The sequence below is a fragment of the Macaca thibetana genome, chromosome 4 (assembly GCF_024542745.1).
Source record: "Macaca thibetana thibetana isolate TM-01 chromosome 4, ASM2454274v1, whole genome shotgun sequence".
Taxonomy (NCBI): domain Eukaryota; kingdom Metazoa; phylum Chordata; class Mammalia; order Primates; family Cercopithecidae; genus Macaca; species Macaca thibetana.
The window spans coordinates 42,059,999-42,085,637 of NC_065581.1; the positions used below are offsets into that span (position 1 = coordinate 42,059,999).

General features: G+C 49.2%; 4 protein-coding genes across 4 annotated transcripts in view; 1 reads left to right on the top strand and 3 right to left on the bottom strand.

The window, feature by feature from the left end:
- Positions 1–9,150, bottom strand: part of TREM2 (triggering receptor expressed on myeloid cells 2) — a 33,375-nt gene extending 24,225 nt beyond the window's left edge. Inside the window, exons 1-2 of the mRNA XM_050789490.1 lie at positions 8,807–9,150; positions 6,401–6,453 (exon numbers count right to left, since the gene is read on the bottom strand). The gene's annotated coding sequence lies outside the window, so the exon portion shown is untranslated. The remainder of the gene's footprint in view (positions 1–6,400; positions 6,454–8,806) is intronic.
- Positions 1–25,639, bottom strand: part of OARD1 (O-acyl-ADP-ribose deacylase 1) — a 449,744-nt gene that overhangs the window by 115,625 nt on the left and 308,480 nt on the right. The gene's annotated exons all lie outside the window — the stretch shown is intronic.
- TOMM6 (translocase of outer mitochondrial membrane 6) overlaps positions 1–25,639 on the top strand; it is a 657,333-nt gene that overhangs the window by 32,090 nt on the left and 599,604 nt on the right. The window lies entirely within an intron of this gene.
- Positions 12,428–24,619, bottom strand: TREML2 (triggering receptor expressed on myeloid cells like 2). Its single transcript, XM_050789474.1, has 5 exons — positions 23,631–24,619; positions 20,787–21,107; positions 17,103–17,511; positions 15,445–15,542; positions 12,428–15,150 (listed from the first exon to the last, which is right to left on the bottom strand). The coding sequence occupies exons 1-5, from the start codon at positions 23,875–23,877 to the stop codon at positions 15,071–15,073; spliced, it is 1,155 nt and encodes a 384-aa protein (XP_050645431.1). The 5' UTR covers positions 23,878–24,619; the 3' UTR covers positions 12,428–15,070.

Consider the following 25,639-nt stretch of genomic DNA (forward strand, 5'->3'; position numbering starts at 1 on the left):
TACTGGTATGTCCTTTGCCTCTCTGGTAACTTCTCTGAATCCTTCCTGGAATTCTCTTCTTTCTCTCATCACCTGAACAAAAGTATGCCCCCAAAATCAGAGCTCTCCTGGCCACTTTCCTCTGGGTCAGCAAGTGACCTAGTCCTGATCTCTCTTTTGAGTTCCAGATGCTCATCGGCAGCTTCTTAAGGTTAGCTGTCTTGCAGTTGCAAGCAGATGCAAACCCAAATTCATTTTCTTCCTCCCCAAACTGATTCTCCTAACTTATCTTTCACTGCCACTCACTTGTCACCAGGCTTCTCCTAGTCAAACTGGCAGTACATCCCCGTGTGTTTTCAATTCTTCCCTCTTTCTCACCAGCTACGCCAGACAGAAGACCATCACTCCTCTTTCCCCCACATCCATCCCCACGCTTCTGCTATCCTCGTGGCCGTCTCTATTCTCAAGCCAGGTGGTGGCACCTTAAGTCCTCTCTTCAGTGCCACTCTCTCTTCCTCAAGTGACAGCACCCTGGGCTATGGCTCTTGTGTGGACTTTTGCAATGGCTGTTTTGTTTTGTTTTGTTTTTAATTAGAAATATTTTAAGCACACGGGGAAGTATAGAGAATAATATAATACTTGTACCTATTACTCAGTTTTGTCAATCCTTAATATTTTGCTGTATTTGAAAATGAAGGGAAAAAAACAAAAGTGGTTCAAACCTAGGAGATGAAAAGTTTGTTATCTCTTTATTATTAGGTGGAATTTATTATTACCTATTATTAGGTGGAATTTATTAGGTGGAATTTTATAGTAAACATACTTAACACTAAAATTTGTATATAGTGCCATGTTTAAATTTTTCCCTGTTCCCATGTGTTATTGCCTCCATGTTGCATAAATCACTGATGTAATAGAAACCTGATATCAATCAACACATACCTAAAGTGATTTTATATGCATTTTACAGAACAAATGCCACTGGGCTACCTAAATGCATCCATGGAACTATATATGTTTTTTCTGTGATTATTACCATAGACTCCTTGGAATTGGAAAATGTGAGGTCATCTCTCTCTCTGACTATGTGTGTGTGTGTGCGTTTGTGTATAAATATATATTATGTATATTAAATAAATAATTTCAGGCATATTTGAAACCCCCTACCAATCCGTATATAATTGCATCTAGCTGAGATTTGAATTCTTCTGATTACTAGTGAAGTTACACATTATCTATGTGCCTTTGGTTTTTAAACTTTCTGTGTTTTGTTTCTCCCTATAGGTCAATTGAAAGTGGTTTGTCCTTTTTATAGATTTGAATGAGTTCTTCATAAATTTTGGCCACTAATCTTTAATCAGTTCTATGCATTGCAAATGCCTCTCCCTGTCGGTGGCTCATCCTTTCACTTTGTTTCTGGTATCTTCTTTGGACCAAAGTTTTCAATTTTAATATAGCCAGATATGTCATATCATTTTACCCTTTATGGTTTGTGTTTTTTCACCCAGGCTGGAGTGCAGTGGTGTAATCTCGGCTCACTGCAACCTCTACCTCCCAAGTTCAAGTGATTCTCATGCATCAGCCTCACAAGTAGCTGGAATTACAGCCACACACCACCATGCCCAGCTAATTTTTGTATTTTTAGTAGAGATGAGGTTTTGCCATGTTGTCCAGGCTGGTCTCAAACTTCTGGCCTCAAGTGATCCACCGGCTTCAGCCTCCCAAAGTGTTGGGATTACAGGTGAGTACTATTGCTCCTGATCTTGCTTAAGAAATCATTCTGGGCCGGGCACAGTGGCTCAAGCCTGTAATCCCAGCACTTTGGGAGGCCGAGGCAGGCGGATCATAAGGTCAGGAGATCAAGACCATCCTGGCTAACACGGTGAAACCCCGTCTCTACTAAAAAATACAAAAAAACTAGCCGGGCGTGGTGGTGGGCGCCTGTAGTCCCAGAGTCCCAGCTACTGGGGAGGCTGAGGCAGGAGAATGGCATAAACCTAGGAGGCGGAGCTTGCAGTGAGCCAAGATCTGGCCACTGCACTCCAGCCTGGGCAACAGAGCGAGACTCCGTCTTAAAAAAAAAAAAAAAAAAAAAAGAAAAAAGAAATCATTCTGGTCCCTGAAGTCATAAACAACTCATATTTTTTGTCTAAACATTTTATTGTTGGGCTATTCACATTTAGGTTGATAACCCACCTGGAATTTATTTTTGCATAAGACATAAGGTAGGAATCTAATTTTATGTTTTTCCCCACATGGCTAGACTGTTGTATCAGCAGCATTAAATATTCTCTTCTTTCCACCTGATTCATAATGCCTGCTCTGTCAAATATCTAGTTGCCATATACATGGATCTGTTCCTCGCTTCTTGATTCTGTTGCCTTTGCCAGTTTTCTATTCCAGGATTGCATGGTAATTACTATGATTTCGTAGTAAGTTTTGGTTTCTGGTGGGGTAAAGCCATCTCCTTTCCCTATAGCCTTGTTCTTCACATTTGTCTTGGCTATTTATTTTGATTGTTTGTCGCTGCATAATGAGCTATCTTAAAACAGTAGTTTGAAACAACCACCCAAAGGTCAAATACGCAGGTTGGTGAATAAAATCTTTTCTTATTGTGTCATATGCGTCAAGAGCATAGGCAGATGAAGTGCAGGGAGGGCCCACTGTGTGGCCTGAAGAACGACCCGCAGGCAGAAGAAGGCTGCTTACACAATCAGCCATGCACAATAGGCCTGAAGCCTCCTGGGGACTCCAAAGGTCAAGGGCCAGCTCTCCCTCTCCATCCTGTCCTGGTTCTCCTCACATCTCCCTCCTGTGGGGCCTGAGGTAGACAAGGATGTCCCAATACTGAGATAAGGAAAAGGTGTACATTCCTGAGGTCACAGCTTTGGAAAGGTGCCTTCGGGCCTTTGATGGTAGCAGGAGTAGCTCTTTCCCTGGGGCAGGGTGGGGAGGAGGAACCCACATCCTCCTGTCTGGGGCCACTGGTTAATTGGGAATCTCGTCCCTTGAACTCCCCAGCTGAGTCAGCTGCACCCCTGCTCTCCCCTCTTGCCTCCTGGAGGCTTGTGTCAGGAAAGGTCATGCTTCCTCCATCCTCTCCATCCTCCTCTGGCACCTTCAACATTCCTCTAGCTGTAGCCATAAGTGCTTTATATTGTCATTGTTTTTCCATGCATCTCCCCAACACACACACATATACACACACACACACATACACACACACACACACACGAAATCTTTAAAAGAACAGGGACCCAGAAGCATAGTGGTTAAAACTTCAGAGTTTAGAATTCGTCATTTACTAACTATGTGAATTCAGGGAATTAACCTCTCTGTGCCACAATATCTATATATGTAAAATACTTTACAGGGATGTTCGAGCCATTAATCCATGAAAACGAATCTGGCACATCATAAGCACTCCATAAATGCTGTCTTACTAGAATTAATCTCTGTATCCTCAACCCTGAGCACAGTGCCTGACAGTCAGTAGCCACCCCTAAATGCTTGTGTAATTTATACAGATCAGTCAAAACTGTTGGAGTTGGCCACCCCTGTAATCCCAGCACTTTGGGAGGCTGAGGCGGGAGGATCACATGAAGCCAGGAGTTCAAGACCAACCTGGCCAACATGGTGAAACCCCATCTCTACTAAAAATACAAAAATTAGCCAGGATTGGCGGTGCACACTTGTAGTCCCAGCTACTTGGGAGGCTGAGGCAGGAGAATGGCTTGAACCTGGAAGGTAAGGCGGAGGTTACAGGGAGCCAAGATCATGCCACTGTACTCCAACCTGGGTGACAGAATGACTGTGTTTCAAAAAATAAAAAATAAATAACGTTGGAGTTCTAGGTCTGGGTAAATTCTTTGGGTTTTGACAGTTCGTGAGGGTGGCTCCTGGTGCTGCAGCCAGACCCATGCAGACAGGAAACCCAAGTGAGGGATCATTTGGTGGAGATGGGCTCTCCCAGTGGGCATGTAGTCTAAAATATACACCAAGCACGAAGGCACTGTCAAGAGCCTATAACTATGAAGGACCAGAGGTCAAATGAGGCCACGGTTCAATGCCAGTGACCTTCTCAAAACAGAGCTAGGTCAGGTGGAAAGGCACGGTGCGGCAATTGCCTAGCCTTCAGCAGTCAGATCCAGCTTGCAGGAGGAGACTAGGACAGGCAGGGCAGGACTGGAACCTCAGGAGTCAGGGTGACACCCAGAACACCCCAGTCCCTCTTGTTCCCCATCTCCCTTAGCCTGAGTGTCTGGCCCTATAGGCCTGCATGGTTTGTGTCCCCATGGAGCCACAGGCTGAGGACAGAACCACATCCTTGACACTGGGACCCTAGAAGGTGGATGATGGCAGCAGAGCAGTCACAGTCAGAAGTAGTAGGAGCTTACCTAGCTTCCTCCCAGAGGAAGACCTCATCCGCACAGCCTGGCCCTTCAGGCCTCAAACCTCCCACCTTCTCCTCTCCATCCCCATCTCTTTCTGGCCACAATGTAGCCGATCTCTGTCTCATCCTGTGGACAAGGCTGATGTCTCACTGTGACTGAGGACAAGCCAAGTCCTATTTGACAAAAGCATTCACAAGCCAGCTGCCTGAGGAGGAGATGGTGAGCTCCCTGCCCTTTGACAGATGGAGGCAGAGACTTCATGACTCCTTACTGAGGTTTGTAGACAGGGTTTTGGTGTCCCATTAGAAGCTAGAATCAGGGACCTTTAAGGTCACCATTGGGAAGTCATGAATCTGCAACTCCAAGCAATCTTCCCGTTGATGTAGCAGGACACCACTTCTGGTCACTTGGCCTGAAGTTCCCAGAGTTCAAAGTCACTTCTTGGGGATACACAATAAAAAGGGGACCCCTGTCTCCAGAAGGGCCCTTTGGAACATACATGGGCCAAGCAGGAGGCAGCCCCCAGCCCACTCTGTTTGAGTAAGATGCAGCTAGCAGACTGGATAATGATCCTGCGCAAGGCAGGGGAGCCCAAATCAGTTTTAATGGAGCTGTGTGGATGGCCACAGGGAAGGAAGGTCCCTCGCCACACGCTGCCTGGCAAAAACAGGGCAAGGGCTAGGGCCAGGGAGACTCCTGAGCAGTAGGCACTACCCACATCCTGGCATTCCTTCTGGCAAGGTCATAAGAATCTCATGAGTAGGAGGAGATTTTGAATCAGGAGGACAGTGAAGAGAAGAGGGATCTGGCCTGGGGGTTAGGGCAGGGGCAGAACTCCTCAACCTGGCTTAGAGGTCCTGAGAGGACAGTTAAGGGAGGGGTCTCTCAAGGACATAGGCACCAATAAAATACTTGCACAATCTGTCAGGATTTCATAGCCCTTGGTCAGAAAGGAAGTGATGGCCAGAAGGAGGCGAGAATTGGGTTACTCAGAGGCACTGGGTCCCAGACCCTATCTACCTGGACTCTGTCCTAGTAGGCCCTGGGGAACAGGGGGGGCAAGTGTCCAGAAATTTCCTCCATGATCTTATCACAGGCCTCAGACTCAAACCTTCTGCCCTCTAGTTGATAAGTACTTGACTTTGCTTTGCTCCTCCTTCCTCATATCCCTTTAAGGAGGAGGTGGCCCCTGCTGGTTGGTAGCTGTCTTTGCCACATGGAGGTCATCCATCACTGGTAAAGCAGCTCTATAGCATGTGAGTACTTGATAAGTGCTCACTGTCCAGTGAATTCTTCCTTCAGTTCCCAGGCCAGTAGCACCAGATCACCTCAGAGCTTGTTAAAAGTGCATCATCAGGCTCCACGCCAGATGTATTAAGGCACAGTGTCTTAGGTGAGGCCCAGGAAACTGTTTTAACAAGCTCTTCAAATGGTTTTTATGCACACTCAAGTTTGAGTAGCACTGAGCTAAATGAGCACTTGGTAGGGGTGTTATTTGTAGAGCTGATTCCAATGTTATACAGAGGGTTGATCAAGATGACTTTAGATCGTTTGAATTCTGCAATTCTGTGATTCCAAGAGTCTCAGATCTTTAGACAAGACAGACTTACCCAAGGGAAACTGCCCAGTCTCTAGCACCTGCTAGGAGAGCATCCTAGGGGAGCCATGTTGTCTGCCATGTAACACCCTTCCCCACAGCTGACTGGACCAATGGCAGCCAATCCACAAGCTGGTTCATGACATGTGAGACATGAAAAGCTGCCTCCCACAGGGGTGAATGGCAAAGCTAGTTTAGCCAACTTCTCTTTTTCTCTAGGAAATTTGAATGGGGAAACATAGAGAAAGGAAACACGTAGATAAGCCATGCACGAGGCAGCAGGAGAATGAGTAGTCGCCACTGCGAGTCAAGGTTTAGAGGAAATAGGTACTATGAGTAAGTATAAGCCAGGAAATTTAAAAAGACAGGAATAAAGTTGCACAGGAAAGCTGTGGTACTGCTGTCCCAGGGAAAGGTCATTCTTACTCACAGTGGTTTTCTCCTTTTGGACGTCATCATAAACATGGTAGGATTCACCCTTGCCTGCAAAGAAGACAGTCAAGGTTAAGCAGGGAATCTCTCCCAACCCAACTCCTATGGAAACATGAGGGAGATATTGGGGTCCTAGCTGGGCAGAAAGGACATTGATGGGAAAAAGGCCAGGGCTGGATCAGTGGCCATATTCTGCCTGGGGAGGTCCCCAGCACCCAGCAAGAGTGGTGTCCAGGGATACGAAGGAGCAAAACAAACTGGCTGTCTGTGGTTAATGTGCATAAAATCCATAAACTTAATTATCAGTTCTAGATCACTGAAAATTCCAAATTTAAAATTAGACCTGAGTATAATCTATTTGCTGATGAAATTATATGTAGTACTGTCTTTCCAATTTTTTGAACCAGGAGCTCCAATGTGATTCACAATTTACCTACTACCACGTACGCAAACACACTCATACACTCTCACACCCAGACACATATTCACACACACTCCTAAAACAAAAGTTTAACAAAAAAATGGGTAAAGTATTATGACATTATGCTCTTCTATTATGTTTTTATAAAAATCCTATTGTGATCCATTAAATTGAGTTTACACTGATTAAAAAAAAATATATAAAATTTTACAACCCACTGATTTCTTTGAATTTTCATAGCTTGAATAATTAAAACCAATGAAGTCCAATATAATTCTGGCCCACTCCCATGTTTCAATCTTGTCAACAGAAACATCTGCAGTGTATAGGGTTATTAAGCTCACGGCACCTATATGTCAAACAAACCAACCAACATAAAACAGCAAGAAAGGAGGTAACATTAATTAAAGGGGACTAATCTGATAAATCTTACACAAGATGCTGCAGGTTTTTTTGTTTGTTTGTTTTAAAAGTCTTAACCTAAAAGATGGCAATAAGACATGATCCAAAATGGATACTAGCACACCTAGTTGTAGACAAATTGGCACTGAGTTGAATTGACTTTGGGTGAGCTGACCTGGAGCCTTAGAAGATGACGGGTCCACCACCCTCAGGGCTGCCCAGGCTGTTGCTCTGGCAGAAAGGAGGAAAGCCATTTGGGGCTCCGAGGGGATGTTGGCCACTTTACCTCTCAGGCCCCAGTTTCCTGGTTGGTAAAATGAGCGTAAGAATCCTTGTCCTCATGGCTCTCAGGCTGCCTTAGAAAAGGCTAAGCACTTGGCTGTCTGCTCAGAGCCAGTGACCAGGACTTACCTTTCCTAGCTCTTCCTCGGGCTTTCTGGAGGTACTGGCTGCTGAGGAGGACGAGCAGCAGCAGCAGCAGCACAACGGCCACTGCCACACCCAGGATGATGGACTTGACTGGGGGGATTTGGAATAAGGACCCGCCTGGTGAGGAAAGTCAGAGCCCAGACCAACCTCCTGCCCTGAAAATCATCCCTCCCGTCATGCCTGTTGTCTCCACAGGCCCTCCCCAGCTTCCAGCCTGTCCTGAGGTCCCCTTCGGCTCAGCTGACCAGTAGGCAGCCATGTGGTCGGGGCTCTGCTCCACAAGCCGTGTTGTCTAGGGCAAGTCATTCCACCTCAGCGTCGGTTTCTTTCTCTGTAAAACTGGAATGTTGGTGCTATCTCAAGTCCTTGTCTCTTTCCCTTTTGCAACTGTTATCCCTTGACTTTCCATCTGGTCCCCTATTGCAGGGTCTCCACCCAGCTCTCCTGGTACCCTTCCCTTAACAGTTCTGTCTCAGGTCCTTAAGCTCAACCCTTCTCTAGGAGACGCAGTGAGCTCTCAGAGTATACTGATGTATGTCATTGACAAATGACTCTCCCAGTTAAAAAATACATTTTAATAGGTCCCATTTTAAGTCAAAGGAAGAACACAAAGGTAGACTGTTTTATACCAGAGCAGGATTTTAGGGAAAATCTCTGGGGTGTCAAATGTCAAAGGGGAAGGACAAGCAGTTCAGGGACATCTCTCAGCTCAGGTGATCAGCACCCCTTGGTTTCTGATTTAATCTCTTGATGCAAGAAAGTATGGTTTGCAAGAGCCCAGTGTTCATCGTCTGCAGCGATGGTGGATGGAGAGAAGGGACGGGACGACAGAGGCAGGAAGACACTGTCAGTGCCCGTGGCTGGGGCCTGGAAACCATCAGGCAGAGGTAGAAAACAAAGCAGGCCGCAGGTTGTGGTAACTACAGAGTGTGCCCTTTCCCTAGACCCACAGTACTCTGGGATAGCTCTCCTGCTCTTACAGGTACACGGTCAAGGGCTGGAAGGGGGACAGAGGTGAAAGAAACAGCCCTGGTCATATTCTATGCACTGGACTGGGCCCTTCAAGTCTGTATTCTCCTTGAATATTCACAACAACCCTGTAAGACAAAGGTTGCTGTCCCCCTCCCTTGGCCCTGCTCCCCTTCCCCTCACCTGAGGCCAGGAGTACCAGCAGGACTCTCAACAGCGGGTGTGTGGCCTCCAAGGTCATGGGTCCTCTTCTTGAGCCGGGATGGTGGGAGGAAAGTGAGGGAACGGGGAACCCCTGGGAAGCGGGAACCAGCGCTGGCAGGATCTGGCCCTGGGGATGAATTGCTGAGGAAGGCAAAGCCTCCCTTGAGGAAGCAGGAGGCCTGTGAGGAAGCGGGACGCCTTGGCCTATATGACCCCCTCCAGCTGCAGGGTCTACATCCGGGCCTGGAAAAGCCTCAGCCTGTACTCTGTAGCTCCTGCTGGGCTCCTCTGGCCCCAGCCTCTTCCCGCTTGTCAGGCCACCTCCCTCCCACTGGGGCTGTGGGTGGGGAAAGCTGGGAAAGTCCAGGAAGAAACTATGATGAAATAAAAAGCTCTTTCTCCTCTCTCCCCTCTGTTCTACCACTTCCTCCCCAGCCTGAAGTTTCTCTTCCTCACCCAGCTAACGCACAGGCTGAAGGTGAGTGACAGTGTTGGGGGCCTTTTGGAGGTCTGACCAGAACCTGAAGACCCCCGGCTCCCAGGGTTCAGAGGCTTCATGCCCAGGCCTGCCTGGGAGCTAGGGAGTTCCATGGGGACAGGAGGGGAAGAGGAGAAAAGAGATGGAGATTTACTTCCAGGAATGGAGATGCAGGGGGTGTCTATGGCAAAGGTGGGAGAGAGTAAAGCCTTGGGAGGAGAAGATGGGGATGGGAGGAGGAGGGGAAAGGGTATCTCAGCCCCCAGATCATCTCCTTCCCCAGCTCTGAGCTGCCATAATCACTCCAGAGCGTTTGATGAAAGATGACACTAATCAAACACATTTTTTAAAAATTGTCCTTATATGAACTATAGAAAATCAATTTTCACAGGCTATTGACAGTTAACAAACAACAAAGAAAAGAAAAACTGTAAAACTGTGGTGCTGCAGGTTGGGTTCCTGGGCACAGCGTCAGGTGCAGATTAGCACTGGAGATTTAAAGCGCTCTGGGACCAACGTCTGGGGAGGAGAAGAGCAGGAAGCAGGCCTCAGTCAATTCAGAAAGTCTACTTTGCCAAGGTTAAGGACAGGCCCACAAGAGCCTCAGGAGCCCTGATGACATGTGCCCAAGGTGGTTGGGGCACAGCTTGTTTTTATACATGTTAGGGAGACATGAGACATCAATCAATATATGTAAGATGTACATTGGCTCGATCTGGACCAATGTACATTTGGTCCAGGGTGGGTGTGTACGGGGCAGTGGGAAAGGTGGCTTCCAAGTCATAGATAGATAACAGACAAAAGGTTGCATTCTTTTGAGTCCTCTATCAGTTTTTCACTGAATACACAATTTACTCTGACTCAGTGAATCTGCATTTTTACATAAACAATAGGGCAGAGAAGCAATCAGATATGCATTCATCCCAGGTGAGCAGAGGGATGACTTTCTGTCCTACACCTGTGGAGATCAGCTAACAGTTTACACTGTCAGGGTGAAAATCAACAGAACTGTTTTAGGGCCAAGATCTTGAGGCCCACAAATAATTGTCTTGTGGGCAAATTGTGAGGGAGGTACATAGTTTTTAAATCTTTGTAGTTATCTTATTTAGGAATAACATGGGAGGCCAGTTTGCCTGCTGTGGTTCCCAGCTTGACTTTGCCCCTGGCTTAGTGATTTGGGGGTTCTGAGATTTATTTTCCTTTCACAGGCAGAACGAGAAGTCAGGTTGCAATAGAGGCCATAAGGAGACTCAGGGTATCCTGGGAGGAGTTCCGAAGATAGGATGGCCCTTGAGGACTTGTCAATCAGTCAGGGGAGGTGGGGTGTCCTGGGAGGGGAATCTGGCCTTGGCAAGGCGGCTCTCTGCAGCTGAGGAAGACTCCAACGGAGCTGGCAGAGGAGACCTGCCCTCACCATCTTAATGTCCTGCATGAGGAGCTGGCAGCACGGCATCCACTCTCTCGATTTGATCCAGAGTGAAGGCACGTTGCAGCCATTGAAGAGAACTGTAAACCTAATGCCTGCTTGCTGGACTCCATGCAGGCATGTCTACATCCAGGAGGTGCTGGATTTACTTTATTTGTTCTTCCATTGGCCATGATGATCAGCCCTTCCCAGGTGTGTGTTCTGTGTCCACAGCCTGTTGCTCAGGAAGCTTTGTTGTCTCACCTGCTAAAGTGAGCAGCCTGCCCGATGCCCCACCTGCCCTGCATCTTCCTGCCGTGGATCTGCTGTGGATCTGGGTCCCCGGAGCTTCAAGAAGAAAGTTGAGAGAGGAGGGAGGAAGTGAAAGGCTGGCGTGTTTAGGAAAGTGTCCAGTTGGGGCTGGGGATATGAGGCTTGGTCTATAGCTCCTCAGCCCCCTGTGTCCTTACCATGGAAGTTCTTACAGGAGCAGGCTCCTAGGGTGAGCAAATTGTGCTGGTTCACTTGGTTCCAGGAACCCCTTAGGGGCAAACAGGGACAGTTGGTCACCCTCACAGCTACCTTGCCCTACTTCAGGACACAGCTTAAGGCCTCTTCTTGGGTCCAGCAACCACCTGGTGTATGGTCATGTCCCCTTCCACCCTTCACAGCCCCTTCTCGTCAAGCCTCCCCACGGCTCCCAGCTGCCATGGTCTGTGCAGTCTCTGCAGCTAGATCTCACCTCCTGACTCCGCCCCATGGTTTGGGCCTCAGATAGAGCCCCACCTCCTCCCTGAAGTGTGCCTGGCTGGCCAGAGCCTGCAGGATTCCCAGTTCCCCCATCTTGGACGGACTTGAGGACCTCCTATCTCTTGCACTGTGGTGTCTGACCACACAGTGTAAGGTCTGGGGTGTACCCAGCAGTGCCATGTCTCCCATCCCTCAGAGGCTGTGAGCAGATTGAGGCCAGGGCTGGCTCCTGTTCTTTCCCAGTGTGCCCCACCTCACTTAGTGCTGAGCTGTGTCCATGCAACTGTTCTGCACACATTACTGGAAAGGGATCCTGATCCAGACCCCAAGAGAGGGTTCTTGAATCTCACACAAGAAAGAATTCAGGGTAAATCCATACAGTAAAATGAAAGCAAGTTTATTAAAAAAGTAAAGGAATAAAGAATGGCTACTCCATTGAGCAGGAACATAGGCAGCTTAGCTGCTTATATTTATTGTTACTTCTTGATTATATGCTAAACAAGGAGTGGATTATTCATGAGTTTTCCAGGAAAAGAGTGGGCAATTCCAGGAGCTAAGGGTTCCTCCTCTTTTCAGACCATATAAGGTAGCTTCCTGATATTGCCATATCATTTGTAAGCTGTCATGGCGCTGGTGGGAGTGTCCCTTAGCATGCTAATGCATTATAATTTGCATATAATGTGCCAATCTATCTCGCCCTGTGACTTAGAATGCCTAACATCTGCAAATGCAGCCCAGTAGGTCTCAGCCTTATTTTACCCAGCCTCTATACAAGATGGAGTCACTCCAGTTTAAACACCTCTGACACACATACCCGAGGAAGCAAGAAGAGGCTTCAGAGCTCATCTCCATCCTCCTGTTACAGTCTCACCAATGCACCACAATGTAGCCATCTCTTGTTGTTTGAGGTATTACTGGAGTTCTTTGTCTCACAACCATGAAAATTAAGGAGCGTGGACACCAAGGATGAGGTTGGAGTGAAAGTTTAATGAGTGAGAGAAGAAAGCTCTCTGCTCTAGAGAGGGGGCCTGAAAGAGGGTTGCCATTTTTACAGTAGAATGCAAAGGTTTTTATAAGAAACCAATGAGGACTGGGTGACTCATTTGCATAAGGCACATGGTAGCTTCACCCTGTCCTTCTAATGTGCATGTGGGCCCTTAGCTTGAGTTACTCCATATTGCTTTGTTCCCCTTATTGCACATGTCAGGGGATGAAATTTTTCATTGCGGGCATGTTTGGGCAAGTCACCTGTGTAGTCTGTCTTATCTGTGAGGCTGTGGGCATGTCTTAGGCAAGCCCCCTGTGCAAATTCCCATATCTGTGCCTGCAGCTTGATTTTTCAGGCTGTTCTTTTGTTTAAAAGAATTCAACTGAGAACCCACCCTAACTGCCTGCCTGACTGGTTTCTTCCTTTCTCCTCTCTCATTCCTGTTCCAGATGAGGAAACAGGATTAGAGAGGGATAGTGACTTGCCAAGTTCACACTGAGATGAGTCCACCCTGTACCCTCCCCTCCTCAAAAGAGGACCTTTCCAAAGGGGCTGTCATCAGGGGGACCCCAACATCCATATAGTGATGACAATTGGGAACAGATAGGACAAAACTAAGAAATAGAATCCTAAGGTCTTAAAAGTAATGTAGGAAGCAACATTAGAGCTGGAAAACAACTTAAGAAACAATAGTAATGAGGCATTTGCATCATTGTACAATGCTAATATTATTTTATCTTGAAAACAATCTTGAGAAGTAGGAATTATTGTCCTCTTTCACAAGAGAGGAAAAATGAGGCCAAGGGTTAGTGACTTGCTGAGGGTCACACAGTGACAGAGTGGCATCCTGGTCCCTGTCCCTGACTTATTCCCTAGGGCTCCTCCCCCTGGGCATCTCACTCTCAGAGGAAGCAGGTTCATCAGTGGTGCTGGTGCGAGCTCTTGGGGAGCTATTTTTCCCCAGGTAGGTTAAGCTCCCTCCTAGCACAAAACAGGATGGTGGCTATACCATCATGACAGGGAGAACAGCTATCATAGGAGGTTGCTTGCTACAGAGATGGGTGTGTGTGTGTGTGTGTGTGTGTGTGTGTGTCTGTCTGTCTGTCCTGGGACCAGAGCCATCAGTTCTTCAGCCTCAGTCTTCCCTCTATTGCCCTCTCCTGGACATAGGGAAGAAGTGCCTCCTCCCTGCTGTCTCCCAGGATTACTCCCTGCCTCTTCCACTCTCCCCACATCCATCCTGAAGTGGCCCCTCTGGCTGTCCATCAAGGTCCTGGCTGTGTCACTCTCCTGGCCATTAGAATGTCCCTGACCCAGGATTGAATGCACAGTTGTCACATTTATCCCCAGGTGCTGTTCCAGTCACTCCAGGTCAGTAGACACCCGTGTGTGTGTGTGTGTGTGTGTGTGTGTGTGTGTGTGTGTGTAGGGGAATCCAGGCTGCATTCTCCAGCCTTCACTGCTGGACCCCAAGCCAGTGGTCTGGACAATAGAGGCTGAGTCCGAGCCCTGAGTCAGTGGGTGGGAGGCAGAGTCCTCGGGCCACTGGGTCCCTGGCCAGAGGCTACTTGGGCTCCATTTTCCCTGTCCCCTCCAGGCCGTGGTCAGTTCCAAGTTGCTGTCTTCACTGTGTCCCAAGTGTGTCTTCTCTCTCTACCCTGAGGAGTAGGAGTGAGGGAGTGGGGGTGCTCCACCCTTCCTCTGAGCCATGGTCTCCCCACCAGTGTCTGTGGGGTGAGCACCCTCCATACAGAGCCAAAGTCTCAGCCACCCCAGGGTATGGACTTGCTGGAGGCTGCTGGGTCCCCTGTGGGAACTCAGACTTGGAACCAGGTGTAGAAGCTGGGGGAGAGAGCCCCAAGTCCAGCCTCTGCACTTCAGTCTTGGGAGAGGCTGACCCTGCAGCCCGGAAGCTCTTAGCTGCCTGGTCACAGCTTTCTAAGGAGGCAGCGGCCAGCAGGTGGCAGCAGTGAGAGCGTGGGCTCTGCGGGATACCAGGACAGGAGGGAGGAGCAGCCCCAGTCAGGGAAGGGACATCCAGAGGCCCAGCAAAGGACACCTAGCCCGACAAGGGAAGCTGCCAACTCCTCTGTGGGTCCCCAGCTTTTAGTCACTGTTTCCTCTCCTCCAGGATGGGACATCACCGCCTCTGGGAATCATGAGCCCGACTCTTTCTTCCCTAACCTTAGGGGAGGCTAAAGCAGAGCAGAGGGAAGCAGAGGACACAGTGGCCCTGGTGGGGAGGACAGCTCAGCCTGATAGGGTTTCTGAGGCAGACGGGAGCTGAGGTTCTCTGTAAACAGCACTCTCAGGGTTCCGCTGCCTCCACCAAGAGCCCTGGGGTCTGCAGCTCCGAGCAGAAACCACTGGACACATTTCCTCGGGACTTTCTGACTGATGCCCTTTGCTCTGGGCCCCTCCCCAGGTTCCTGCCGCCCAGGAGAACGCTGGGCTGTGGGGCTGCTCAGGATGGCAGCCTCTGGTTTTGGGAAGTCCTGGGTGAGTCCAGCATTGCACAAGTCCTCCAGCTTCATCCGATCCAGACTGGCCCCAATCTTTACCCCTCCTCTAGACCCCTGGGGCCACTCTGGGAGAAGCTCCCCTCCCAATGCATAAGTGGCCTCAGATCAAGCAGACTTCCACATGGGGCTCTGGTCTTCTAGGTGGGTCACCTCTAGAAGGATCGCTGCACATGCTGTAGCCTGCAAGAAACAGGGAGAGCTGAGGAAGGGTCCTGCCCTGCCCACAGTGCCCCAATGCTCCTCCACCAGCCCCAGTCCCTTTCTGGCTCTGCCTCTGCTTCCTTCCAGGTCACCACGTTAGGGTTGTGTTGGGTGGTCTCTGCCTGGCCGTCCTCCTCCCCAGGTGGAAGCTTCACGGTCCTTTTGACTGGACACAGGCCAAGGGCCATATCACTTGGGGACTTGAGGTCATAACCCTTAGTGTGGTTACCCAGAGCTCTGCCCTCAGGAGGCTGGGAGGTGGGCTCTACTCACTTGCCATGTATCTCTTCTTCCAAAACCCATAGACCATGATCAGCATCAGCACCAGGAGGGTCAGCACCACAAGCACAGTGGAGTAAACTTCCTGGTGCCTGAGGAGAAGGGACAGGGCAGATGCGGGTGAGCACCAAGGTCCCCCATCCTAACCCACTTTGGGTTCGGACCAGTAGCAGAAACCCTGAGAGCACGCCCTTCTCAGGGTAGACAGCCACTCTCTTCCTTGCAGTCCCGGCCATAGAAGCAAGTGTGACATCCGGAGTTAAGAGGAGGACGTCCCCAGGTAGAGGGGAGCATCTCTCTACTTTGGTACCTCTCCTCTATTATGCCCCCAAATCTGTTCATCAGTGAGGATGAGGATTCTAGGAGACTCCCATTTGTGGCTAAGAGATCAAGATGCTTGCTCTCCTCAAGGGGCTTGAGGATGCCTCTTCCCCACTCTGTCCTCTGTAGCAGATGCTGTCGGGCCCCTGCCTGTATCCCCTTGCCAGTATCATTTCCACATATAGGTCATCAGCACCTCTTTTTCTGTGGGTGGGAGGCTGAGGCCTTTCTCTTGTCACTAGAGTCCCCCATGCCACACACAGCAGGCAGCCCTCTACCGAGGACCAGCTGGAGTTGGTATGTAACTACACGGGCTCCTCTGCCCTGTAGATGTGTGTTTGACGCTGGATCTGACTCTCCCCATTGGGATTAGACTCTTGTGCACAGTAGCTGCCTGGTTAAGTACTCTTTATTAGAGGCCTTCCCTGCCCTGTTCCACTCCCCTACCTTTTTTTCAGTGTTCCATATAAGATGCATATCCCTGCCTCAGAGTCAGCTTCTCTAGAGGAACCCAAATTAAAGCAACCCCCATTTTCCACTTCCTACTCCATGAGGCACATCCTTGCCCCATCCTCACCCTCTCCTCTCCATCCATAGACTCTTCAGGCCACCCATCCCCTGACATGCTCATCTCTGACTCTCATCCCGCCTGGCCCTAATTCTACCAACTCTCATTGCCCTCTACCCTCATCTCCACAACCCCTGTCTCCCCTGATACTCCTCCCACTGACCTTCTTCTTCTCTGACTCTCCTCCCCTACAACCTTCATTTCCCCCCATCCTTATCCCCCTGACCCTAATGCCCACGACTCTCATAGTCCCCTGCCCTCATCCCTGCAACCCTCATCTCCCCCAACCTTTATCCCCAACCCTCCTCTCTGCTGACACTTTCCTCACCTTCCTCCCCCAACTCTGCTCTCCACTGACCTTCCTCCTCCCTGATCCTCTTCCCCCACCTCCTTTCCCCTGCCCCTCCTGCCCCCACCCTTTTTTCCCCTGCCCCTCCTCCCCACTGACCCTCTTTTTCCCTGCCCCTCCTCTCCCCACCCTCCTTTCTCCTGACCCTCATCCCCAGTGACTCTCTTTTCTCCTGACCCCTCTTTCTCCTGCCCCTCCTCCTCATGACCCTCCCTTCCCCTGGCCCTCCTCTCTCCTGCCTCTCCTCTCCGTTGCCATCCTTTATGTCACTTCCAGTCCCCCACCTCCCATTCAGAAGCAGGCCACATTGGGTTCCTGGGGAGCAAAAGGGGAAGGTCAGATATGAGACTTGCACCTCCAGGTCTGTTTGGGCACTAGGTGCTAGTGCCACTCAACCCCAGGCCCCATGGGTACCTGATGGAGGGTATGGAGGGTAGTCTGTTGAGCAGAGATCTGCTGGTGAGGCAGAGCCCTGTGGTGGGCGATCTGGTGCTGAGGTGCCCAGACTTAGTGGAGATGGATTCTGGGCCAGCAGAGGAGTCCCTGGCATTGCTGGGAGATGTAGTCACTGTCTGGGACCCCGTGGTCCTCCTGGGTCCCTGGCTGGTGGTGCTGGTGGCAGTGAAGCTGCAGCCTCTCTTGGAGGCAGGTCTGGTGGAGGCCAAGAGTCTAGGCAAGGTGAGGAGTCCCGGGGTGAACATCGTCACGCCAGTGGTAAAAGGGGCATCAGGGCCTGAGGTAGGGGCTTGGCCAGTTGTGACAGTTCCACTCTTGAGGATGTTGGCCAGATGTGTGAAAGGAGTGTTCCTCTCAGTTTTGGGAGCTGAAGGACAGAAAGGGAGGAACGTTAGACTGACTTGGGGGCCTCAGTGCTGGGAGCAGATCCTGGCAGCCCACACAGTTGCCTGGAAACCTGGATGGGGGCCTGTCCTCTTCTCTTCTCCTTGACCTTGGGCCTAGGATTCTGGCTGCTGAGTGATCAGATGTGTATTTGTTCAGAAAATAATATCAGGAGGAAGGAAGTAGGCATACTGAAGAAGGGAGAGACTACCACAATTTCTTTTTGCCCTCCCATGTCAGGCCACCTGTTCCCTCTCCATCCCCATTTCTCTGTTGTCACTTTCCAGGCCCTCTTCGTTCTTATGGACCAAAAAGATTTCCAAAAAATAATGTCGAACAGGGACTTTTCCAGCTGTTCCATAATTGACAAGTAGTGTCCAGAGATGAGGACAAGGAGGCATTAAGGGCCTCAAATTCCAAAGAAAGCTGCAGTCACTTGGGGTCAGACACTTTCCTTGGGGACTCACTAAGAGATATCAAACTGGTCCTGCTACACTCACCCATCAACCCAGCCCTTTTACACCCCATTTTCTAGAAGAAGCCTGGGTTTTGGATAGTGGATGAGGAGGGAGGTTGAGGAGCTGTGAGGCATTGACCTAGCAGTGAGTGTTGGTTTTGTCTCAGCACAGAATGAGAAAATTGGAGACAGAGGCTGCTACATCCCACTGCTGTGCATGGAAAGGGCAATTTCCTAAGGGCCAAATGGTCTTCACGGAAGGTGGCTGAGCTTGACCCATTTTTCTACGGAAGGGGACCCAGAGCAAGCAGCATTGGTGAGGATAGGGATAGAGCAAGAGGCTCACCTGGAGTCAGAGCTCCCACATCATCATACTCGGCAGTGGGGACACCCCTAAAGAATTCTTCAGAGAACTCACACATTAGTGCCTTGGGAGAGTATGTGGACACTCAGAGAGGATCTCAAAGGGCTGGCAGACAAGGAATGACATCCAACAGAGACAGCATTCCTACAACACTCAGTTAAGCCACATAACCATCTGCCCCTCCCGCATTCCTACATCAACACACTAAGAGGGCTAAGAAGAGGTAACAAAGAGGAACCCCGCCTTCTCCACAGCCCAAGATGCAGGATGGGGAGCTGGGCAGCCAGCAACCTTCTTTCTCCACTTTAGGTGCCTTGGACCATACAACCTGGTCTTCAGGGATGGTGGAATATCCTACACTGCTAGATGACTAGAGTTTGTAGTTGGACTAAGGATTTTCTTATTTCCTGATAACCGAAAAGGTCCTGCAAAGTTGAAATCTTCACAAATTGTCCTTAAGAGGTAGAAAGTGAGATTTGACATAACACGATTAGAGGAAATGATGAGAAAAAAATAAAAGCATGTAATGTTTAATGTTTCTATCCCTACATATTAAGACTTCAGTGAACCAGTTTCAACTTCCCTGGGTCTCACTCGGAACTGGAGAGGGGAGGAATGAGATTTGGCTCCACATTTTAGCGACAGCATTTTCCCTAGTTCAGACCCCATGGAAGATGGAGATGCAATTGAGTTAGGCGAATGGGGAAGGGTGGATAGTAAATTGCGTAATAACTGGCTGCCTTTTTCGGGCTCTTTAGCTGACTCCTTTCCCTTTTCTATCTAATAAATGTGGAAGGACCCCATGGCTTGGTGCTCCACTCTTTTTTACCTACACTCAAGGGAGAGCTTTTAGATCTTGATATTTTTAATAATTTTATTGAGATATAACTCACATCCCATTTATAGTATAAAGCTCAATGGCTCTTTATTATGGTTACAAAGTTATGCAACCATCATCACAGTGAGTTTTAGAACATCTTCATCATCTCCAAAAGAAACCCCTTACCGTTTAGCTATGACTCTGTATCCCCTTTTCCTTCCCCCAGCCTTGAGCAACCACTAATCTACTTTCTGTGTCTATAGATTTCTCTAATTCTCTGGACTTAAAACACTATCTTTATAGAGATACTTTCAAATACATACCCCAGCTCTGACCTCTCACCTGAGCTCCAGGCAGATATATCACTGCTGGCTGCATTTCCCCACTTGGTTCTAGGAGGTATCTTAAACTTAACATGACAAAAGAGAGCTCTTGATTTTTCTCCTCCAAATTAGCTCCTCTTTCAGATTTACCCTACACTATCAAGGGGACCATCATCCACCTGCTGATGAAATAGAAAAACCTTGGATCATCCATGATTCCCCCTTTTGGCTCACCTCTCAACTGAGCAAATCCTGTCCTACCTCCAAAACAGACGAGCTGAACAGAAAGTCTGAAAAACATAGATTTGAGCCCATTCACATATCTCTGCCACTAGTGCCTACATTGTACTCCAGGCTACTGTTATTTCCAGCCAGATGCCCACAATGGCCTCTCTGCCCATGTTCATACCATTCAAATCCATCCTCAACAAGTGGCCACTACATTCTTAAAAACAAGTCATGACACAGCTCTCTGAGCTCTCTAGTAGCTTCCTCTTATACCCAAATTCCAACTTATGGTCTTTGGGGCTGCTTGACTCTCCAACCTCATCGCTCATTGCCTCACACTCCATATGGAGCGACTAAATAAGCCTTATACAAGCCAAACTCCTTCTGACCTCATGACCTTTGCACATTTAGCTGTTGCCACAAAGTGCCCTTCAAAGCACCCAGATGGGGGGCTGGAGCACGCTCACCGTTCAGGGCTCTGCTTGGTGTTGCCTGCTCAGGGAAGTGTTCTCTGACCCCCCGTACTTCAGTAGCTCCCCCACCACTGAGTCACTTCCTAGTTCATGAAGACCTCTAGTTATCTGCAATTATTTGAAATACTTCCCAGTTTCTTATGAACACCTCTTGTTTTCTGCAATTATTTGTCTGGATAATAAGTGTGCCTGTCATCTCCCATAGGGCAGGATTGTGAGCATTTTTGCTCACTACTGTCTCCTTAGAGCCTAGAATAGTGCCTGCCACATAATAGGGGCTCAGTAAATTATGTTGAAGCAATGAGTGAATAAAACACAGCACAGACAGTGCCAAGTTTGAACCTCATCTCAGCCACCCGCTAGCTCTGGGACCCCAGACAAGCTCAGAGTCACATTGGGTTTTCAGGTCTCATTATCTTCATCTGTAAAATGGTGACAATAGTGCCATGAATAGTGCCATAAAGGCACTTTGAAAACACTACAGTGCAACATGTCCATTGATGGATTATTATCCTTATTATCTCTGATGTTAGTGGCGTGTGGGGCAGGGAGGACTCCCTCCACCCGTCCCAGTGCCCCTGCAGCCCACTCACCTGGAGACACATCCAGCTGGATGCCCATCAAGGGGTACAGGGTCCCAGAGGTGTTGCGCATGCACCAGTATCGGCCTGAGTCCTGGAGCCTGAGGGCCACCATGGTGATGTTGACCACCTTGGCCTGGGCATCGTCCTGCAGCAAGTAGCGGGGCCCTTTCACCCAGACTCGGGCAAAGCCAAGCTCACACTTCTTCTTCCTGACTTTGCACCAAACCTTGCCATCCATGCGGCTTTTGTAGCCCTTATAGGAACACTGCACAGACAGAGTCTCCCCTTCGAGGAGCCTCACTTTTGTGTATACGCTGTCAGCAGAGGGGCCTGCGGAGACAAGACTTGTTGAATAAGCTCTGGCAAGAGGAGAGGAAGAAGGCGTCATGAAGGTTGAAGATCATGGTGAAGGGCGAGGTGGATATTGTCCTGCTGTCATAAAAACCAGACTGATGGGGAAACATAATCCCATACTCAGGGAGCTTTCCCCAGGCTGAAGGGAAGTAAACGGGCCCTGAAAACAGCTAGGTCCCAGTATTACAGGGGACACACAGGCCCCCCTCTCAGGGAGCTTTCAGTCCGATAGAGGAGGCAGGTATATCCTTCAGGGAGCCTCAGGTCTAATGGAGGATACGCAGCACTTACACTCGGAGCTCCCTCAGACACAGCCCCTTTCCTCATGGTATTTTCTAGTCTGATGGGAGAGTGACAAGCTCTGTCTTCAGGGATTCCCAGGGAATTCATTTTTGTTTTGTTTTGTTTTGTTTTGTTTTTGAGACGGAGTCTCACTCTGTCGCCCAGGCTAGAGTGCAGTGGCGCGATCTCAGCTCACTGTAGCCTCCACCTCCTGGGTTCAAACGATTCTCCTGCCTCAGCCTCCTGAGTAGCTGAGACTACAGGCGCCCTCCACCATGCCCGGCTAATGTTTTGTATTTTTAGTAGAGACGGGATTTCACCGTGTTAGCCGGGATGGTCTTGATCTCCTGACCTCATGATCCACCTGCCTTGGCCTCCGAAAGTGCTCGGATTACAGGCGTGAGCCACCACGCCCAGCCTCCCAGGGAATTCCTGTGGGAAAAACCCAGGTCATGCCCTCAGTGAGACAGATGCAGAGACACAAATACAAGTCATTAAGTTCTGAAATTTCAGTGCCCAGCTAATTAGGTAGATAAGAAAATCCAGTATTTGAAAAAAATGATTAATAGTTATTTATTTCACAAATAGGTTCACTGTAGTCCTCTTTAAATAATAAGTTTCCTTAGTTCATTCTAGCTGGTGTTTAGTTTTAAAATATCCTAGTTACATAAAACCCATAGCTCAAGCCTGTCCAAATGTACATGTAAACAAACTCCCAATGGTGTGTGAACCACAGGATTCTACAATTATTCACTTTCCACCTGCAATATCTTTCTCTCTATGCTGAGGAGTAAGATGTGGTCCAAGCCCTCATAATCCACAGTCTGGTAGAGAGAGAGCAGAACTGCGGTGTGCAGGGTGACTCAGGGGACAGAGAGAGGGAGAAAGCTGTCGTGGGGTCCCTCCACTCCTCTGCCTGCCCTAAACTCACCACTGACTCTTGTGATAATTTCACCCCAGAGCCTTCCACAAAAACACACATAAAAAGACTCTTCCCCATGGTAGAGAACAGAGAGCACACATTTTGGAGTCAAAATAAACAACGGTTGAAACCCTGTTTTTAGCACTTAGCGTTGTGATCAGGTCACCTGTTTGACACAGAAATATCAGAACAGACACTTGACTGATACAGAAGTATTTCTGCTTCTTTATCAGTCAAGTGAGACGAGCACCACACCCCTCACAGGTTGCTGTGAGAATTCTGCCCCAGGTCAGTGCTTTGCACACAGTGCGTGCTCAATGCATGCTTCCTTTTCCCACATGCTAGGGGCTCCCAGTTCCCCTAACGGAACCCAGAGCTGTGACAGTCAAGGGCCCAGAACCCAGGACATCTGTCCCACCAGAATCCAGGATATCTGTCCCAAGTCCCACCCAGCAGCCACTAGAGCTGAGGCTCTGTGTAAGGCCACACCCTCTCTAAGCATCCCTCTGTCCCTTGCAGACTAAACAGAATGATCCAACTTCATTATTTGGTGGATGAGCCCAGGATTTCTTAGCACAAGAGAGACCCCTTTCTGCCCTGGCATTAGGAAGCTGTTTCTTTACTCTCTGGGAGGTGCAGAGTTGGGTGACCTTGGGATGGGTCTCCAGGGCACTGTCTTCATGTGTGTCTACACCTCCCACCCCTCTCACAGGCAGTGGTGAGTCTTGCCAACCCCCACCATGCCCAGAACTGAACAGGAAGTGGTAACTTTGTTGCCATGGCAGCGAGAGGGGCAGGAATGGGTGAGGTCCCTCAAGGAGCATTGGTTTCTGTGAGGTGGGAAAGGCATTCACACACTGGTCCCTTCAGGACAGAGGCAGGGACAGGATGTGGCATCAGCATTTCAAGAAAAATGCTCAAATTCAGTTCAAAGCACGCATGATGCAATGATTGCTGTCATAACTAAACAGGGCTTCCTGACAGAGGCCAAGCAGAGAAAGCTATTTGTGTGAGGCAATTGAGGGCTCTGCTTTGAAGCCTGAGGAAGCCTAGCAGATAAAGGGGCCAATGCAGAGAGGGTCTAGAGCTTTATCTTAGCTTGAGAGGCCTGGGTTAGCTTTGCCTGGCGCCTGATATTAGGGTAAAGAGCTACTAAGTCAGCCCTAATCTCCTCCTTCCCCAACCCACAAAACACTAAACAAGAAAATTGCTGGTAAGGAGGGTAAGAAAAAGGCCCTGAGCTCCTGCCTCTGTACCCACTCCCTCCTCCACAAGGCAGCCCCTTCTCCCCTTACCTGAGACGCAACCCTGTGGCCACAGCAGCAGCAGCAGCAGCAGCAGGAAGGCTGGGGCCATGGTTCCATCCAGCTGGTCAGTGTCAGGCCTGGAGATCCAAGGTGAGGGCCCACCCGACACAGGATGTGCCACCTGGGCCTGCCAGGGAAGGACCTGGGGTTCTAAAAGTGAAGCTGCCCATTTAGGGAAGTGAGGCAGTGTGGGACCCACTGCCTCCAGCCAACCGCAGGGATTCATTGAGCCCATGATGAGGGCGGTGCTGGCAGCTGTTTCCGCCCTTTTCCTCAGAACTTCAGGCAGGTGTGGCTGCTCCACCCAGTCTGGGGCCCCAGGCCAGGGAGGACTCACAGCCAGAGGGCTCTCCGCCCTCCCCAGTCTCCCCTGGAAACTGGTCCCTAGGATCCAGCTAGGGGACTGGGGTGAGGCTTCTGGAACCTCAGGTATAGACTTTCCTGGAATCTTCTGGGCTCAGAGACCCAGGGGTGCAGGCTCTCAGGCTGAGATGGAGCATCTCTGACCCTAGTTTCCTACATATACACATTCACAGGGAAGTTCTTATAAACTCTCATTCATTCATTCATTGCAGATTCTTTCTGTTCCTTCCTCTCTCTCTCCCCCAGGCTCCTGGCTGCTCAGAACAGTCACTTGTGTTCACTGTTGCAAATAACCTCTTACAGGCTCACTTGAAGTCTTACTTTTGTCAAGGGCAAAAATGCAAATTGTAAGACTCAGGGCATAAAGTTTGGGTTGAGGGAGGGTTCCTGTACTCTCACACATGGGTGTGCATGCACATACACTCACACACAGTCTTTGTCTTTTATTCACTTTCACACACACACACACACACACGCCCATGCACACAGTCTCATACACACCCCAGCGGCCTCTCCTTTTCCCTATCCATGCGTCTCCTGTCTCTATCCCTCTCTCTGCCTCTCCTCCTGTCGTCTCTACTCACCATCAGCTCCCTCTAGACTCCTAGTCCCTCGTGCAGGCTTCCTATAGCCACCGCAGTACTTCCCCTCACCCACCTCACCTCAAGAGCCCCTTCCTTCCCTGCCTCCAGCCTCTGTCAGCATGCAGGCAAGCACCCTCCACTTCCTTCTGCTCAACGCTATCTCGCCTATACAGCCACCAGCTCCAGTGGAAATGACCCAGCACTTGGTCCAAGACCACACCCTTCACTTACCCCGAGGCCTAGAATCAGAAGCATCGATTTCTGATGTCCAGTACCTGTGCCATCTGCTCCTTCAGTGTGTGGGGACCCAGCTGGACCCCCATGGTTATGTATGCTCCCCCTACTCACTAGTGCCATGTTTCTACTCCCTAGATGGGACTGTCAAAAGGTAAACTGAGGCACAGCAAAATTTTAAACAGATTTGAGCAAACAACAATTCATGAATTAGGCAGCTCCAAGCAGAAGAGGTTGAGGAGCTCCACTGGGGGAATGCAAGGGGAAGACTCCTGCAGGACAAGTAAAGTGAAGAAAATATTTAACTGGTTACAGTTATACAGTTCCCTTATTTGGCCTATCCTGTTGGAAAGACCCTAATTATCTACATAAGCTTGTTGACTTCTTCTGACTGGTTGAGCTTAAGTTCTGTTCTTCCTTAATGTACACATTTACAAGAAATAGCTCAAGTTAAGTTTCACTGATGTTTGCAAATCAAGCAAAGTTGAGGTCACTTATGAGGCCTGTTTTTTTTTGTTTTGTTTTGTTTTGTTTTGTTTTGTTTCCCCGCAGGGACTCTTCAGGCCTGGTCTCCATTTTCATTCATTTTAACAGGACTCAGAGCAAAAAGTCCTCAAGCTTTCATGGCCACAATCTTAAACTAACGTTGGACACCCAAGCTCCAAGCAAAGAAGTCTATCTTGACTGACCCTTATAGTCTCTCAACTCATTCACTCACTCATTCATTCATTCATTTGTTCATTCCCACAACCTCATTGCTATGCATGGGGCTAGGTAGGCACTGGGGGCACAGGAATGAGACACAGTTGTCACCTG

Excerpts from the sequence above, each read along its gene's own strand:
- TREML2 (XM_050789474.1), bottom strand. The coding sequence starts at position 23,877 with ATGGGCTCAATGAATCCCTGCGGTTGGCTGGAGGCAGTGGGTCCCACA. Across the intron at positions 15,543-17,102 it reads CCCTCCATACCCTCCATCAG|GCACCAGGAAGTTTACTCCA; the intron begins GTACCCATGGGG and ends CCTTCTCCTCAG. Across the intron at positions 15,151-15,444 it reads GAAGAAGAGATACATGGCAA|GCTACAGCATGTGCAGCGAT; the intron begins GTGAGTAGAGCC and ends TGTTTCTTGCAG.